Below are 17,989 nucleotides of genomic sequence, written 5' to 3' on the forward strand. Positions count from 1 at the left end.
TTTTATATGCTCGTTCCGACCGCAAGGGGCGGGCTTCGGTCTACATCTCTCTAGCTGCACTCATGCACTCTAGCTGTGTAGCCGAATATTTGTGAGACGGAGTGAAGACATTCGTTGATGAGTCAAAATGTATGCAGTGTATGAGCGTTCTCTATGTACATTCAATCTGTTGTACAGTCAAAGCATTTCAATACATATTTCAATAAGAAAAAAGATTAACTCTAACCATGGATGTATTAGGGAGATCTCCCTAATACATCCATGCTCTAGCAAACTTCAAAGTACCGAGGGAATATGTTTAATACCGTGAACAAGCGGCAAGCCAACCCGGCTAGCCAACCGTCAATTTCGTTTCGTGTTCAGACACAAGTACGTACAGTGACGTAAACACTTTAAATCGTCTAGATGTAATCTGTCCCTCTACTACTAGTACTGCTTGCAGACGGTATACGGGACGCGATACTGTCAGAATCGACTCCGTCTGCAAGCGACTATCCCTCTACCACCACAGACAAGTAACACTCAGGCTGTGCTACCACGTACCACGGTGGTAACTGGACTGTCATTCAAAATACGGACAAAAATATATATTTTAAATTTTCTGAACATCAATATAGCATTACCAATATTTGATACACAAATGTATATTCATTATCACACCTACCTTCAACAAAGTAGTCCCTTGGCTTTCATAACAGAACTTAGAGACATGTGATCATTTATTACCTTGATTGTGTATCAGTTTGTGTATGAAGGAATGGAACCGTGCTTCCATCTGCTGCCCTCTAGAGGTGGGATGTGCGGAGTTACAGAAAACATGGCTGCGCCCTTGTCATTCACGTGTCTTTGTTGACAAACACTCGTCGATATATGTCATGGCTCTAAGGGGTTTTAAGGCGACGAGGTTGAAATTTCCAATTTTTGGAATAACAGCTGCAAGTGGAGGTATAATTTATTTGTGTTTCGAAGTCTTAGAAATGCCAGAAAGTACAAGATCACTAGGCTCGGTGTCAAATCCAAACCGCAGTCACTACACTACCTCACTAATATCAATGATTCAATATATACATTGATGTAGTATCAAATCTCATTGACATACATGGACTGTGCCAAAACTGTTGTCCGATTGTCGCTTTGCAAAACCTGCAGACAGATCAATTACTTGAGGCGTGGATGGAAGTAACGACGTATCACTTTCTGCGTTGACAATGACTGGTTCAACTTTTTGTTTTCTTACCCCCACCATAGACCCTCTATGCCCCCACTGACACTTCATACCAGTACATTTTGTCTATCATTGGTCAGTGGGGGTCAGAGTTGAAATCTTACAACCAATGAATGCTGTTGTTCAAGGTATTTCTTGATAGTCCATGCACTATAGGAAGTAGTAGATGATGTATCTACAGACCAGGAGAAAACAAATTATCTTCCACATTTCCAATTTGTTTATACATTTCAGGACTATAATTATGATTATACAATATATGAACACACGCACATTGTGGCCATACTAAAAGATACGTTGTGGTGCCCTCTGAGCAGGATGTTACCAGTAGTAGGTTCCACAACGTCATGTACACATGTAGTGTACTTTTGAATAAATCAACATATGACATATTTACATTATGAGTTGAATTTTTCATATGTTACAGCTAGGAATTGAATGTTTTCTATACTGCAGTAACTGTAACTTGTATATTTCAGCATGGAGTAAGACCAATATTGGCTGCAGATGTTATGCACAACAGTCATCAAATAAAACTGATCTAGCACATTATCTAAAGCAAAGAATCAAGTTAAATGGCCCAATCACAGTGGCAGAATACATGAAAACTGTGTTAACAAGTCCACATTCAGTAAGTTCAAGCTCGCACAATAAATATCTTCAACAGAACTTTCAATACCAAATTTGGATCACTGTCAACATACCAACTTGGGCCCACACTCAAAAATAAAAGTTTTGTTATTTACAAATTTTGAAATCCCTATTGTTTGGAATTATTTCATTTGAAATTGAGCAGTTTCATGCTTCTCTCTGATTTCCATATGTGATTGGTTGGCAGCAGAAGTCTGGCTCTTCCAACTATACCTCGACAAATACTTTCCGATGGGATAAACAAACTGAAACAAAATTAGATGTCTCTGGTGAGGATAATCCAAGATAAAAAACAAGAAATTAATGAATATTTTCATGTATGAACCATGGACATAAGGTACAGGAATTTGAAAGTCGCATTGGTAACTTGTGTATATGGGTCTGAGCATGTTGGGTGCAGGTAGATATGAAAAGCAACAGTCATATATGTGAAAGCATAAACGTATAATGTTTTGTAACATAATTGCTCCAAAATGACAAATGGATAGTAGTGATAGGTAGACAGCAGAACAATGACGTACTAAGTGTAAAGATAATGGATATGTTGGCAGTGTCAAGGTGAAAAGGTGTAAAATTGTCTGGCTTGAAGTGCTAGGGAAGCATTCAATGGAAATGAAATATGTTCCCTCCTTGTCAATACAGAGTACAAAGTTAGAAATTGTCTTGAAATATAATGACTTTGTATATTAAACCTTTCCCTGGATACAGAGATACTGAATTTACAGGACCTACCTTTCAACACACTGTGGTATTTACCTATGGCCACACTCTGTGACTATGACCTACCTTTCAACACACTGTGGTATTTACCTATGGCCACACTCTCCAACTATGTATGACCTACCTTTCAACACACTGTGGTATTTACCTATGGCCACACTCTCCAACTATGACCTACCTTTCAACACACTGTGGTATTTACCTATGGCCACACTCTGTGACTATGACCTACCTTTCAACACACTGTGGTATTTACCTATGGCCACACTCTCCAACTATGACCTACCTTTCAACACACTGTGGTATTTACCTATGGCCACACTCTCCAACTATGACCTACCTTTCAACACACTGTGGTATTTACCTATGGCCACACTCTCCAACTATGACCTACCTTTCAACACACTGGTATTTACCTATGGCCACACTCTCCAACTATGACCTACCTTTCAACACACTGTGGTATTTACCCATGGCCACACTCTGTGACTATGACCTACCTTTCAACACACTGTGGTATTACCCATGGCCACACTCTGTGACTATGACCTACCTTTCAACACACTGTGGTATTTACCCATGGCCACACTCTCCAACTATGACCTACCTTTCAACACACTGTGGTATTTACCCATGGCCACACTCTGTGACTATGACCTACCTTTCAACACACTGTGGTATTTACCTATGGCCACACTCTCCGACTATAATGATGATAAGGAAAAAATGAAAGATAAAAATTAAATAGCAATATTAATATATTTGTACTGTGCAATGAATGTATTACGGCTACAGCTACTGACATTTGTGTACAGCTGGTGATATTATGTTTGTATCTAGGGCTACTACATGAACAAAGATGTGTTTGGAGCTAAAGGAGATTTCATCACTTCACCTGAAATTAGTCAGATGTTTGGAGAAGTAAGTACAATGTACAGTTCTCTTTTTTCCTTTATGAAAGTCTTCTTGTGCTTTTCATATAATATTAAAAGTTTCTGTCTATGGCAGGGTGCTTGGAAGGGTTTTAATACTGAAATTAAAAGTTTCAGTTTATTGCAGGGTGCTTGGAAGGGTGTTCACACCGAAATTAAATGATTTAGTCCAAAGAAACAAAAATGACAACATATTTAGTGTCAAATATGAAGTCAATAGTAATAGTGTCAGCATTGACTTAAATCCTCTCTCTACTGGGGTTGGGGGTGGAGGTGGGGGTGGGGATATTTGTGTGTACACAAAAAAACTACAAGTTGGACAAAACAGGATTAACTTTGTAGACTTACAAGGAAGAACTACTGGTAATATGTTTAAAAAAATGTGACACTGATGCTGGTAATGTACCATATTCATTAAAACTTTGATAAAAACTGTTTTGTCCAACATCTTGACAGAGTGTAGCAGCCATAGTCCCTTAATTTTTGGTCATCAAGTCAGGGGCATGATGATAAATGACTTTGGATGATCAAAATCTGTATTTTACACCATATCTAAGATATTGTAGAAATAGTAAACCAACACAGCACTGTTCTGTGACTCCACCAAAGTACATTGATTGTTGATTAACGTACACCATATTCTTCAGTCATGAGTACAAAGTCTTTGTTTTTGTTTCAGTTACTTGGTGTATGGATAGTCCATGAGTGGATGTTAGCAGGATCACCAAAACAATTACATGTTGTTGAACTTGGTCCAGGAAGAGGTACCTTAGCTGATGATATCCTAAGGGTTAGTAACTGCCCCCCCCCCCCTATGAGAACATCACCCTTACCACATTTATGATATGTGGAGAATCTGTTCTTTGTCCGTTGAGTGTCCAGTGATATAAGACAATTTATAATATAATTTTTATAAAGAAAATCATAACCTTATATGAGTGCTATACATTCTCAAGAAAATGATTATCATATATCAACAAATGAACTGTAGAGGGCAGCAAACAGGTTTATAGTTGGCTGGCAAATACGTGAACGAATGTAAAACTATACTCAAAAGACTGCTGCAAGGTAGAGATAAAGTCACTATATGTCAGATAATCTTCCATTTATCTTTGATGACAGGTATTTCAGCAACTAAAAGGAATCAAAGATGTTGTGTCCCTTCACTTGGTAGAAGTGAGTCCCGCAATGAGACACATGCAGGAACTGAAATTAACGGGAACTAACCGAGTTACAGAAAGACATGCTGAAACACAAGAGAAAGATGGCATACACAAAACTATACAAACTAAAAGTGGAATACCTGTAACTTGGTATACAAATCTACAAGATGTACCAACAGGTAAATCACAGAATTAAGATCACAAAATACCTTTTATATTACGGCATAATACTAAGCACTGATATGTTATGCTATATCAGTTGTTGATAAGAATAATTCAATCTTTATGTATTTTACAATTTTTTTGTTGAAGTGAAACATCACATTGTACTCCACTTGTTTTGAATAACTCAACTCTTTGTTTTAGAAATAGATATTTTAGTGTTGGAATATTTTATTTTCAAAGTGATGAAAAATATTTCATTTTATTTTATCATCATGTTTTCTTTCAAAGGAACACCTTCATGTTTCATAGCACATGAATTCTTTGATGCTTTACCCATCCATAAAATTCAGGTATGTGTAAGTTAAGTTTTAAAGTGACTAATTACAAATTTTTATCAACTTGATACACACTGTCAGATCTGTGCATGTTAATATTTAAAACCAGGATGTCCAATGCTGTCAATACAATGACTATAGTACAATAATTACAACATACACATAGTTGAACCACCATCAAGAGTTTGCAACAGGCTATGTATGTACTAGTATGCTTCATAATATCTGTATTACATACTGTGTGAAGTCCAAACTTACCAACATTAATACATTTTCTGGACAGATGATCAAGACATTTATACTCACCAACTCTTAAATACATACACAGTAACAATTTGATAGCCAATTGCTGAATCACATAGCTTGAGTTACTTTTCTCCTGAAATTTTCTATTTAAAAAAAAACACACTTGGGGAAATAATTCATCAATGACCATCACATATGTATTCTTACAAGCTGTCATGTCAGAAGTAAGAAGTACCATGTGTTGGTGCTGTATTCTAACATATACTAAATCCAGCTGCTATATTCCATACTTTGTATCAGTATTGTGGGGGATGTAATTGTAAAATTCCTACATAGTTTTCCTTTTCTTTAAATACATACTTGAACAGAAAACTGAGAAAGGGTGGCGTGAAGTATTAGTAAACACAGCACAAGAGAATTCATCAAATCAATTCCAGTTTGTACTAGCACCAACAGATACATCCATATCTAAACTGTTTGTTAAGGTAAGTTCATTGGTTAGTGTCAATTGTTTGCTCTTTGCCAATCAGAAATATCTGAAAATGTTACTTCTATTGAATGTGTAAGAGGAAACATAACATTCAATATGTGGCAAGTGTGGTCTTTCACAGACTTTTGTGCTTACAGAGGCTATTTACTACCGGTAATCAAGTTGTTTTTCACACAGTATATAAATAGTAATCTTGAAAAGTTGTTGTCTGTATTTCTGTATACATGTACTTTTGTTTACAAACATGTTCACTATGCAACAAAGAACATAAACCCTTTTGCATATTTCCTGCCATAATAGGCCTGTCCAAACTCCAAACTGCAAACAGGAAATTGAGAATAAAGCACCCTCGCCCAAATTGGGGGTGTGATCACCTCATAGTACCCTTTGTTCCTTGGTATTCTGTAGAAGTGTAAATCAGGGATGTTTTTCATATTGTTCAGACATAGAGGAGAGCAGCAGTACTCTATGATTAACCGAGTAACCTATACCATGTATACCCCCAAGGTACACACAGACAGGAAGTAGAGCGCCACCATGGCAAATTTTGAAAAGGTCTATTCTGTGATCTTTGATCCTTAGACTGAATGGTAGCATATTGCCTGCTCATTCAATGCCATTGAAATCAGAAAGTAACAAATATATTGAACCCAAGTTTGTATATGTATATTCAGATTGTAACAAATGCATTGAGAGCTCACATTTGTATATTATCAGATTGTAACAAATGAGATAAAGTTCCAAACTTGTCTTACCTCAGTACATGAGATAGTTTCAAGCTATGCATTCTACAAATGTTCCTTTTAACAAAATACAGAAAGATGAAAAGAGAGATCATGTTGAAGTTTGTCCGGAAGGAGCCGTGATTGTTCAAGACATTGCTGACAGAGTGACTCAAGATGGTGGTAATGCACTAATCATAGATTATGGACATGATGGTACAAAGGGGGATACATTCAGGGTAAGTATGGACTTATAAAACCTCTACTTATCACAAGGGTGATGTCTTTGTACAATTTCTCTTTCCCAGAAAGTGCTAAAATTTCTAAACCAAATTACAAATAACATTAGTACTCTCTGAGTAATAAACTCAACTTGAGGGAAAATGTCAAAATATTTGATGTGATTACTCTCTATTCTTTCCATACATCACATTGTGTGTGTGAGAATCTCAGTCAATTGATAAAGTAATGATGAAGAATTGAAATACTGAGTTGACACCACATACTATTTCAGATGTTTAGGACACCAATATGTCAAAACTTACATAGCACAGACACCATTAGGAGAATAACAAATTTAGTTTACATTAGGGGGTCTGCTCTATCCCCCTAGGTTGATGACAATTGTGCAGTACATCCAGTGATGCAAAATGTCATTGGAAGTGGAGATCATAGTTTCTCATAAAGCAAAATTCTATTTTGTTCCTACAATGTCTGTAGGGTTTCAGGAATCATAAACTACATGATGTACTGGTGGAGCCTGGTAGTGCTGATCTGACTGCCGATGTAGACTTCTCATTTCTAAAAAGAATGGTTGAAGGGAGAGGTAAGTTTACACACTGTAAATAGACTTCATTTGTAAGGAGAATGGTTGGAAATAGAGGTAAGTTTACACACTGTAAGTAGACTTCATTTGTAAGGAGAGGTAAGTTTACACACTAAGTAGACTCCAGTTGTAAGGAGAATGGTTGGAAATAGAGGTAAGTTTACACACTGTAGGCATCACATGTGGAAGGAGAATGGTTGGAAAGAGAAGTCAGAGAGAAACCAAGTCATAGAAAAGTCTTAGTCCCAATTCATCATATGGCTTTCTACTAAGAATTGGGTTCAATGTTGTTTAGTAATATACAATCTGTACTGAAGTCCTTCAATGTAAGATAAGTATTTTATATTCATCATACTTAGCTAAAATTAAATGGAGAAAACAGCATACTGGTAGAAAAACAAGTAAATGCACCATATTGTAAGAGAAGGCAAATCTCATTAAACTATGTATACAGTTTGGTAAGATTTGCAATAACTTTCTGTTTGCAAGGACAGGAGATATTTTGTTTATCAATTCTGGAACTTCACATCATAATCTCTTATGATTATATTTCAGCAACCTGCCATGGACCCATCTCTCAGCGTATGTTTCTCAAAAATATGGGCATTGATTACCGAGTGCAGGCAAGTATATTTAAATGTACAAGGATCATACTATACCTATCATACGTAACTTATTATTTTACTCAAGGAACTATTTTCATCTTATAACTGTCACAACAAAATCAATACGAGTTACAAATGTTAAGAAATGTAACAAGGATTGGAAACTTGTTCTTGGGAAGACCCTTCAAAATTTGCACAAGATGGGTACTTTTGTGAGTGTTATGAGCAGCCCAAGTGCATGATGTAATTATATGTTATATTCCACTTATCACAGGCTATTATGAAGAATGCCAGTGAAAGTCACAAGAAAGATCTATTCAGTGGATATCAAATGTTAACAGACCCTAAGCAGATGGGAGAGAGATTCAAGTTCTTTGCTATCCTACCAAAGACAGACAAGGACAATGACAGGACTTCACAGAAACAAAGACTGCCTACAGGATTTCAAAGTGCAAAATAGTGAACTGAAAGAACATTACAACAAGATGGGTCAATGGATAGGATTGAACTATGGTTATGAGACAATAGAAAGACTATCTGGTGTTATGGCAAATTAACATTTATTTCATTTGATCATGTCATACACCACCTCTACAAAACACAAAGACAGTAGTATTTTGTACGACAATGACTGTTATGAATACATAGTATTTGCGATGTAGTTGTGTTATTTACGCCAACACAGAAATCAGGAAATCTGATTTCTTTGTACTAAATTACTTATGTATAGAATGTACATAAATATAAGCTTTTTATTTGAGTTTAATAAAAGGTAATATGTCACAATACATTCACCACTTTTCATCAATCATGATGTATTAACACTCTGATCTCTACCATACACACTGAATCAAAGTGTGTAATGTATTGTAACGTGTGAAGCATACTGGTATACAACAATGTCCAATACAGTACAGATCCTGTATTCCACTATACATTCTTAAAACATATTTTACAAATTAATGGAAATTATGTAAAATTTGTTGAAAAATAATTTCACAAACAGGTAGTTTGTATGGAAGTTTAGAGATATGTAGTTATTGGGGACCTCCAAAAATAGCAAACATGCAACACTGAAAATGATTAAATCAGATGTTGGGCAGAATTACAGTCTAATGACATGCCAAGTATCCTCAACCCAGTGTTTACTTATACATGTATAACAAAAAGGCCAGGTTGTGAAAGTCCACAAGGGTTCAACATCAGTTAACACCAGTAGTACTCTTAACGGAAGTATTTTCTATCTCTATGGTTTCTGTTTCTTAGAATGAAACTGGCCTGTTTTTTGTTTGACTGACTTAACCAGCATTGAAAGTGATGGGTCTTTTCTAGGTTGGTCATCTTTAGTTGGTGTTTGTCCTTGTGATTTAGCCTTATCTTTCCTTTCCTTCTTCTCTGAAGTTTCCTTCTGTATTCGCCTTTTCTGTTTTTCTTTGAAAATCTTGTCCATAGCTTTAGTTTTCTTAAACTGTGGATCAGAGGGATCAATCTGGTAATGGTGGGAATCGTAAATTGCTGAAAATCTAGAATCTTCCACATTAATCTCGAATGTGTCCTTGAATGTTTCCTCTTCATCTTGTTTTCGCTTCTTCTTCTTCTTTTTCTTCTTTTCATCTTTCTCGGCATCCATAATTGCTTTGAGGCTAAAATGTTCTTTACCATCGTCATCATCATCCATCATCAGTAATTCTAACTCCGCCTGTGAATCATAAACAAAATTTAAGATTTAGCAGACTTGACAATGGGGTGTCGCATGATACTACTGGTTCAATATCTAATTACTAGTAAATATTGAATATTTCAAATTAAATTACTTGAAAAAGACTTGATTTGCAAAACTCGTCAAACCAAGCCATTTTTGTACTCATTGACTGTTCATATATGATCAAGTATCTAACAAGTTGACAACAAGTGAACTCATGTCTTAGGTATGCCTTGAAATATATGTTGCATAATTTTGATAGCCCAGTCTATCTTAGATTTTCTCACTCTTGCTATATTTTCACCCCCCCCCCCCCTAACAGAAATAAGACCAGAAAGTTGCAGTGATGGGAAGATTTGAAGACTATGATTGAAATAAGGAATCTCATGTCACAACATCTTTATGTACCAGTATGTTACCTGACATTGTAATAACAAGATGTCTGTCTCTCTTTTTTATTTCAATTCAACAAGAAAACAATACCAATTCCATCTAAACTCAACACCATAGAATACAACATGCATTCCAACTCAACATGACATTACAGACAATATTCTTTCAACATATTACTATATCATGTACCGGACAGTGACAAAATCTCAAGATCTGACACCTACGGAAACCTAGGATGAAAGCAGACCTGAGATCCAGATGAGTTTATGAATATTTGTATACTGCTTGAAAGATGCATTGCACACTAACATCTTCACACAAGTATTTCAAATGAGATGCCCTTTGTAAAAACGAATGTCTGTAAGTTTTTGACAACGCCCAAATATACAATACATACAAATACAAAATATAGTACCTCTTTCTGTTTCTTTTCTACTAGTTCCTCAGCTGTAAGGTTATCATCACCATGACCTCTCTTTCTCTTCTTCTTTTTCTTATCTTTTGATTTTCCGGGCACTGAAACAGGAAGATAGATAGGATATTAATGAGCATGGAATTTGAGTGAATGATTTTGTGGAAAATATTTATACTTGATAGTTCTTTAGGTATGTAAACACTTGTCTCCCAAGAAGTTCAGTGAGGGCCATCCCTCATAGGTTCTGTGCTAATGCAGGAGAAAACCGGAAAACCTGTGTTGTTTGGTAGAGTCAAACTGAACAACACTCTTCTTACTTACAGAATGGTAAATTTAATCAAACCTTGAATGGGTTCGAACTCCAACCGCAGTGATAAGGGGCAAGTGGCCACTTGGCCACCGACAACCCTATAAATGTATGTGTGAAAATCCACATTTTACTGACAGTCTGTTTTGGCTGTTCTAGTTCTGATGTGTATAATTAATATTTATTATACATGTGCATTTTTGATGACAACACATACAGTTCACATACAGTTCACTCTCTTTAAACATTTATTGAATAATTTAAGTCCACTTTGGACTTCTGAAAAAATAAAAGTGTTGCATAGAAGATTAAACTATTGACCCAGATATATGATTACAAAATACTGTAGTGGCTATCTAAAAGCCAACCACAGGAGTCCAAACCAACCCTACCATGTTCAGCCGTCTGCTCTTCTTTGAAATATGGATCATTGAGATCAATATCAGATGGCAAGTCATCATCACTCATTGGAGCCTGCTCTTCCCCACGTTTCTATGGATACAAACAGTAAGACTTTGATGTAAGGAAGTTGCAATATGACATTAGCATCTATCATGTTCTGTTTCATTTTTCATTACACATCTGTTGAGACGAAAGGGGCTAACTCAAAATGACACAAATTTGCAAAATTTGGTATCTTCAAGATCATAGTCTTCGCCATCTTAATCTTGTCTAAATCTTATTTTAGTTTGCCGAGGTTTGTCATGCTTGAGTTTAAATTATTTTGTAAAGACCAAACAGAACGTTGATAATTTATCCAAGTTATCTGTAAAGTTTTGTTCTCATTGACAAAGTCTCTCTACATTTTCAAAATCTTTATGCACCTCATCTTTAATAATCAAAAGGAACTAAAATCAGATTTTAAAACTTTAAATCAAAGTCTGTAAAAAGTAGAAAATGAGTGCAAGTTATAGAGAATACAATACTAGATACTTAACCCACACACGTACAATTATGTTACATAGTTCCACGACACGCAAGAAATGGCTTCAGCCATGGACAGATGAACTTTGAACTTCTAGAATATATTTTCAACACTATTACTAGAAGGAAGCAATACTGAATATAATGATTGATAAAACATTTGCAATAATATTGGTTGTACTAATCTTACTTTCAGCTATTTTGTTTGCTTGTGAGCACAGTAGATACCTTTTTAATTTCTTCCCTTTTCATCCTCTCTTCTTTCTGTTTTTCCTTTTTCTTTTCTTTCTTCTTCTTTTGGTACTGTTGCCATTGAGTCAAATCTTTCTCTTCTTCCTTGGTCTTTATCAATACTTCTGTTGTTTCTTTTAATCCTGATAAGAAAAAAAAATGAGATAAAAATAAGAATTTTTGACTCTTGTGAATCATGAATTGAGTTATAAATTATCAGAACTCAACTTAAATGTCAAATAAAATGACAGGTTGTGAGAATACTGTTGAAAATACATTACACAATTATATAAGGCCTCTCTACAAATGGAAAATTAGTCTCTGGTCAATATGTACATGTACCCACAATTTAATATTAACCTGAAGTAAAGTAGTGTTTTTATATGGGCACCAACATCTGTGCCTTGCACAATGTACCTGCAGTTGTTCCCCTGAAATACTTACCTGAGATAACAAAACATTATGGCTAAAATAGATCATAAATGAATTCTTGAGCTGTTTACCTGGTTCCCAAGAGATCTCTAACTCCATGTCTTTGTCAAATTTCTTTTCCTCTTTTTTCTCATCCCCTCCTATCAGCAAAGCTCTGTACTTGGCTATTCGCTGGTCATCATTCATCTCGTCATCATCAGAAGCAGATCCAATCTCAAGATCACCTGGACCTAAAGAAGTGTTAATTCCAACAACCAATCAATCGTTGTCATGCTTACTTCATTTGCCCTCATTTTAGCCAATGTAGAATCTTTATAGCCAGGTTAACCATTTCATAAAAATAGCACCAATGGTGTTGTACACGGCACATACAGAAATAAAAGCTGTTGTTATAAGAGGATGTGCCTATTAAGTGTAGATCTGTCTAGAAGTTTAAAATTTAAAGTTTAAATCTTTGACCAAAACTCTGAAATAGTATGCATATCAATGATTTGTATAACCTTTTCATCTAGTTTTTATCATATCATATCAGTACTGTTGTTGTTTTGAAGATTTAGCTTTTTTGACAACCAATACCACTTTCAGGTTTTATTTGCATATAAATGGGGTCATATTGTCTTGAATACTTCTTCAATTGCTAAAAACCTAGAGAAGGAGCTATTTTTTTCACATGGTTTGGGGTGTTACTTGAAATAAACAGATTCTGTTTCACAAAATCATGCTATGCACTTCATATTGAATACCATGGATGTAAATTTGCATAATTTGTAACAACAGAACTACATGTAAACCAAAAGATTTCTCGTTGTGTTACTCCTGTCAACCATTAGCTACACAGCTTGTACACAGTTTGTACACAGTGTACACAAGTAAGAATCTGTCTGTCTAAAGTACATGTAGAGTGATATTTTCTTCAACTTCTGGTATATTACCCCTAATCACATCGCATAGCAATCTAGATTTTGAAAAGAATAAACTGTGTAACTTCCTAGATGACCACCCTGCACATTTTGTATGTACATGTACCATGTCACCAACTACAAGCAAGATAGACAGACTTACAAATAATAATTCTTTGAAGCCAGTTACAGACAGGGGTGTCACTCACCAAGATCCTCACTGTCATTTTCTTCCCCACTAGATGATGCTAGATAGGCTTGTAAATCAAGTTGCATCAGTTCATCATTGTTGAATTTCTTCATTGTAACTGCCAACCTTTCTTTATCTGTCTCGTCCCATGTCAGGTCAACTTTTGTCTGTTGTAAAGCTGTGGTCATGAACTCTGAGGGTTTGTAAGTGGACACCTCTGGCAAGTTTGTTGCCTCTGATGTTGGTTCATCATCAAAAGTCATTTCTTCTGGGATAAACCTACACAATGAATGTACATCAGATAACAAATACTTTAACTTTCAACTCTGCAATGCTATCCTTCTAAGAACCCTTTCTACATCAACTGCACCATTATTATGATAAGTATAATTATGCATGCAGGGTTAGTAACAGTAAGCTGAGAGGGAGAATATTATCTGGGGTAAGATTTGTAATTCTTTACCCTGCACTTACTAATTTTCCTGAAACATCATGCGACTGATGCATGTAAAGTTTAAAATATGTGATAAGTTGACTAACCTGAGATCCAGTCTGGTTGAACTATTCTGATACTCAAATCCATCACACTCTTCATATATGGCATTGGCAGTGTTTTTGGAATCACATTCTATCACAGCATAGTAGTATTTCAACCTATCAAAATAACAACAACAAATTTGATTCCCACATACTTGTCACAATACTAGTTTTACCCTGTGTGTTAACAATAAAGTTGATACAGCTACAGATAGAGTGTAAGGTACGCCATGTTGGGGCACCTGCTTGCAAACCCTGTCCAAGATTATCCAAGAAAAGAAACCTGCTGTTAGTATCAAAACGATCATTTATTCATTTTACCTTTTCATTTGGTATTGTCTCAGTCTTTCAGTGTGATATTTTTCTCCTTCAAGGGATTTTGATGTATTGCCTTCATTCTCTACCAACTCTTTGGGTCCCTTGACATCTTCTTCTTTTAATCTCTCTTTACCAAATTCTGACAGGTAGATCTGACAGGTAGATTGTGAGATGAAAATGAAATTAGTGAAAGGAAGCTAAAATAAGAATCTTTTCGTCCACTCGAATTAAATATTTACACCTGTTTATATGAGACTGCAAGGCTGGAAGAGAATTGATGAAAATATCCTGGACAAGTCATGTCTGTACTTAGATTAATACAAAGTAATACAAGGAACATGAAATTATGGAACTCAACCTATTGATCACACTTTTGTTCATACAAGGACGGGAAAGCTGTAACATACAGCATTGGGAGACAAATTATTCACAAGGTTGCCCCAACATTGTAGATGTCAACTTTCATCATTGTTTGTCTTACATCGGTAGCAACAGTCCTGTACATGTTCTGGACCAACCTTTCTATAGCTCTACCAGATAACTGTATTTTACACCTAGATTTTTATCCAAGTCCAAACCCATGCATTAAACTGACCTTGACTGATGTAATAATCCCTCCAGTTGGTTTAAATGAACTGAACAAAACCAATAAATCAGCTGCTTTGATTCGGTCCCAGTCCATGTTACACACAGCAAGCCTTGATGAAATCTCTTCTGTCATCTTAGCATCTGCATCTAGCTCACCCCACTTGTGTTCAACTTGTCCATCATTGACAAAATCGAACTCTTCATCATCAGAGTCTGAACTAGTAGACATGTTGCCCTCTCCTCTTGCCAAATCAATCTCACTATCACTGTTATCTCCGGCTGAAACTGAAACATCAGAATCATCCTCTTCACCACTGGTCTCATTATTCTGGTAATCATCAGCTGTACAATGAAAAATATCATAATATATTTTGTACTGTTTTATCAGATTGTAGCACAGAACAGAATAAACCTCAAAAGACTATATGCATAGTTTAACACATCCTCAGTGAATTAACAAGATACTAGTACTCTTTCCCATGATTCAATAGCTGTTAATATATTTGGCACCCCAAAAAGCAGTTGGTCATATGATCACATAATTTTACATGATTAGAATGGCACAACATCCTAAATATCCAGACACTTATTAAAATATGTCACTACATTTAAGTGTTCTTTCCATTTTGTCAAAATTGCAGTAATATTGCACTCTGTTTGATAATAGCATGTTCAAGTACAACCATCATGTACATTATACAATGAATGAATGAATACAAGAGAATATCGTCATTACCATCATCACTATCATCATTATCTTCATCTGATTCATCATCCTCTTCTAAACTTTCTCTTTCCTTCTTACTTCGTTTTTTTTCAACCCTTGCACTTTCATCAGTCTTGGTTTTTATGATTTGTCCTTTTCCTTTCACTTGTGTCTTATCTTTATTTGTGACTTTTGTTCCCTTCAAAACAGCTTTAGTTTGTTGACCTACGTCTTTATCTTCAGTCTCATGCACAGATTCAGCTAAATTGTTTTGTTTCTTTTTCTGTTTTTTCTTTACTTTCCTTTCCTTTTTATTTCTTCCTTCATTTTCTTCTTCCGAGTCTGATAATTCATAGAATTTCTTCAAGTCCTCAGTAGTTGTCAGATTGACAGGTCTTCCCCTTTTATCAACAGTGTACTTTTCTTTGAAGCGTTTATCTTTGAACATTCCTTGGAAACGTTTATCAATTTTGACTTTGCGTTCCAACATTGGCATTTGTTGGAACCTTGGATCTTTCTTGATGTGGGCAAATCTCTCATCGTCTAAGGTAGCATCTGTCCTCTTTGAAGGCATCTTGTTTGCACCTTTCCCCTTGGAAGGCATTTTTGTTGGATATATTTTATACAGAAATCTCTTGATATGGTACTGATAAACACCTGAAAATAAAGTACACATAGAAAAATTCACATCCATACCTGCATTTGGAGTAATGTGGGGGGGGGGGGGGGATCATTGTAATACAACAAATGTACAATACATATAGCTTGTAGAATAGACTTTGGAGAGGTCTCTCTCCAAATACTATGCTTGTAGGAATGAACATACTTCCTGGTACTTTTATTGGCAATTAATAACAAAACCGTGCGCAATATACGACAATTACGTCAATTGCTTACTGATCAAATTTACTGAAGGTTTCTTTTCCAGATTGCAGACGGAGATTGCCAGAACTAAAATGTGACTGTGATACTTTCACCTCAACCTACGTCACAATCCAGTTGGAAGAAACACCTGGGGGAAGGGGTGTCCCCGAATCCCGATTAGTTCAAGACCGTAGACGTGCATGGACCGATGAACGTAAATGTTGCCAACCTTTCACCAAAACATAAACACGCTTGGTAAACGACAGAGCAATCATCTAAACTTCGATGGAACTTTAACTTAGTTAACAAGTTGACACTGTGACAGTGCATGCAGTGTCCATTTCCTGCCAGCTACTGTATTTGCAAATAAATCGTAGGGATTACACGTTTATTACCGATAAACTTATATCATTCACTTGCCGAGAAAATCATAATTTTACAGAATTATGTAGACAATTTACAATAAATATACAAACCTCTGCTCACGTGTAGATCGCCATGTGGATTTCACAATTTGTATATTGTTGTTAACTACGCATGCTCACGAATTGACCCCCAGAGGTCACATTTCAAAGCGAGGCAAGGGTAATCCCAAAGTAGGACTAGTACTAGTAGTGAGTAGTTGTACACAAACTTTTATGCACACAGGATCATAACTGTATAATTATGTATGTTCAGTAGTTACCTGCTGATTTTCAATTAACAACGTAGAAATGACAATGGAAAGGGAAATGAGCCGTATCAAAATATACGACAATAGGAAAAGGTTAGTTGAAATTCATCCTCAAAAAACAAAAACAAATCAAAACTAAATAGAATACCTACCCTGCATTGTATGTATGTATGTATGTATGTATGTATGTATGTATGTATGTATGTATGTATGTATGTATGTATGTATGTATGTATGTATGTATGTACGTACGTACGTACGTACGTACGTGTGTGTGTGTGTATGTATGTATGTGTGTGTGTGTGTGTGTGTGTGTATGTATGTATGTATGTATCTATAGGGGCATATGGTAAACATGATTTTTTTTAGTAAACAAACTAAATTGCACAATTGTTCCTTTCAATATCCAGTCAAGATTAAAGTGAACTGTGACTTTGTACATTTCAAATTGTTCATTCATTTAGCTTCCCTATCTTACTGTTGCATTCTCCCTCCCTCCTAGTTACTCCTTAGTTACTCCTTAGTTACTAAAGTTATTTCAATCTTTGGATGTCTAGATTTACTAAATAAAGCCCATTTTTAAAGTGTGTGTCTTGTGTTTATTTTCAATGGATGACAATGCCAATGTTAACTATGGCTGATATTAGGCAAAAATTTAAAAAATGTGTTGGTTTCCAATAGCATGACTTCAGAAAATTGGGTAGGTCAGTTTGAATTTTATTTAGTTGAT

The 17,989-nt window shown here is 35.7% G+C and overlaps 2 protein-coding genes across 2 annotated transcripts; one reads left to right on the forward strand and one right to left on the reverse strand.

The window, feature by feature from the left end:
- Positions 1–859: 859 nt before the first annotated feature.
- Positions 860–8,793, forward strand: LOC144449629 (protein arginine methyltransferase NDUFAF7, mitochondrial-like). Its single transcript, XM_078140206.1, has 11 exons — positions 860–945; positions 1,705–1,856; positions 3,437–3,517; positions 4,208–4,318; positions 4,651–4,870; positions 5,145–5,206; positions 5,806–5,922; positions 6,745–6,888; positions 7,370–7,475; positions 8,031–8,098; positions 8,355–8,793. The coding sequence occupies exons 1-11, from the start codon at positions 876–878 to the stop codon at positions 8,538–8,540; spliced, it is 1,317 nt and encodes a 438-aa protein (XP_077996332.1). The 5' UTR covers positions 860–875; the 3' UTR covers positions 8,541–8,793.
- Positions 8,673–17,083, reverse strand: LOC144449619 (ESF1 homolog). Its single transcript, XM_078140194.1, has 11 exons — positions 17,063–17,083; positions 15,753–16,379; positions 15,024–15,358; positions 14,432–14,580; positions 14,114–14,227; positions 13,593–13,852; positions 12,556–12,714; positions 12,050–12,195; positions 11,290–11,389; positions 10,591–10,691; positions 8,673–9,779 (listed from the first exon to the last, which is right to left on the reverse strand). Exons 2-11 carry the CDS (start codon positions 16,324–16,326, stop codon positions 9,327–9,329), a joined length of 2,391 nt encoding a protein of 796 aa, XP_077996320.1. The 5' UTR covers positions 16,327–16,379; positions 17,063–17,083; the 3' UTR covers positions 8,673–9,326.
- Between the last annotated feature and the right edge of the window lie 906 nt (positions 17,084–17,989).

This window comes from Glandiceps talaboti, chromosome 2, assembly GCF_964340395.1.
Source record: "Glandiceps talaboti chromosome 2, keGlaTala1.1, whole genome shotgun sequence".
In the NCBI taxonomy this organism is placed as follows: Eukaryota; Metazoa; Hemichordata; class Enteropneusta; family Spengelidae; genus Glandiceps; species Glandiceps talaboti.

Excerpts from the sequence above, each read along its gene's own strand:
- LOC144449629 (XM_078140206.1), top strand. The coding sequence starts at position 876 with ATGGCTCTAAGGGGTTTTAAGGCGACGAGGTTGAAATTTCCAATTTTT. Across the intron at positions 7,476-8,030 it reads AAGAATGGTTGAAGGGAGAG|CAACCTGCCATGGACCCATC; the intron begins GTAAGTTTACAC and ends ATTATATTTCAG. Across the intron at positions 8,099-8,354 it reads GCATTGATTACCGAGTGCAG|GCTATTATGAAGAATGCCAG; the intron begins GCAAGTATATTT and ends CACTTATCACAG.
- LOC144449619 (XM_078140194.1), bottom strand. The coding sequence starts at position 16,326 with ATGCCTTCCAAGGGGAAAGGTGCAAACAAGATGCCTTCAAAGAGGACA. Across the intron at positions 12,196-12,555 it reads AGAGATCTCTTGGGAACCAG|GATTAAAAGAAACAACAGAA; the intron begins GTAAACAGCTCA and ends TTTTCTTATCAG. Across the intron at positions 11,390-12,049 it reads AAAGGGAAGAAATTAAAAAG|AAACGTGGGGAAGAGCAGGC; the intron begins GTATCTACTGTG and ends TTGTATCCATAG.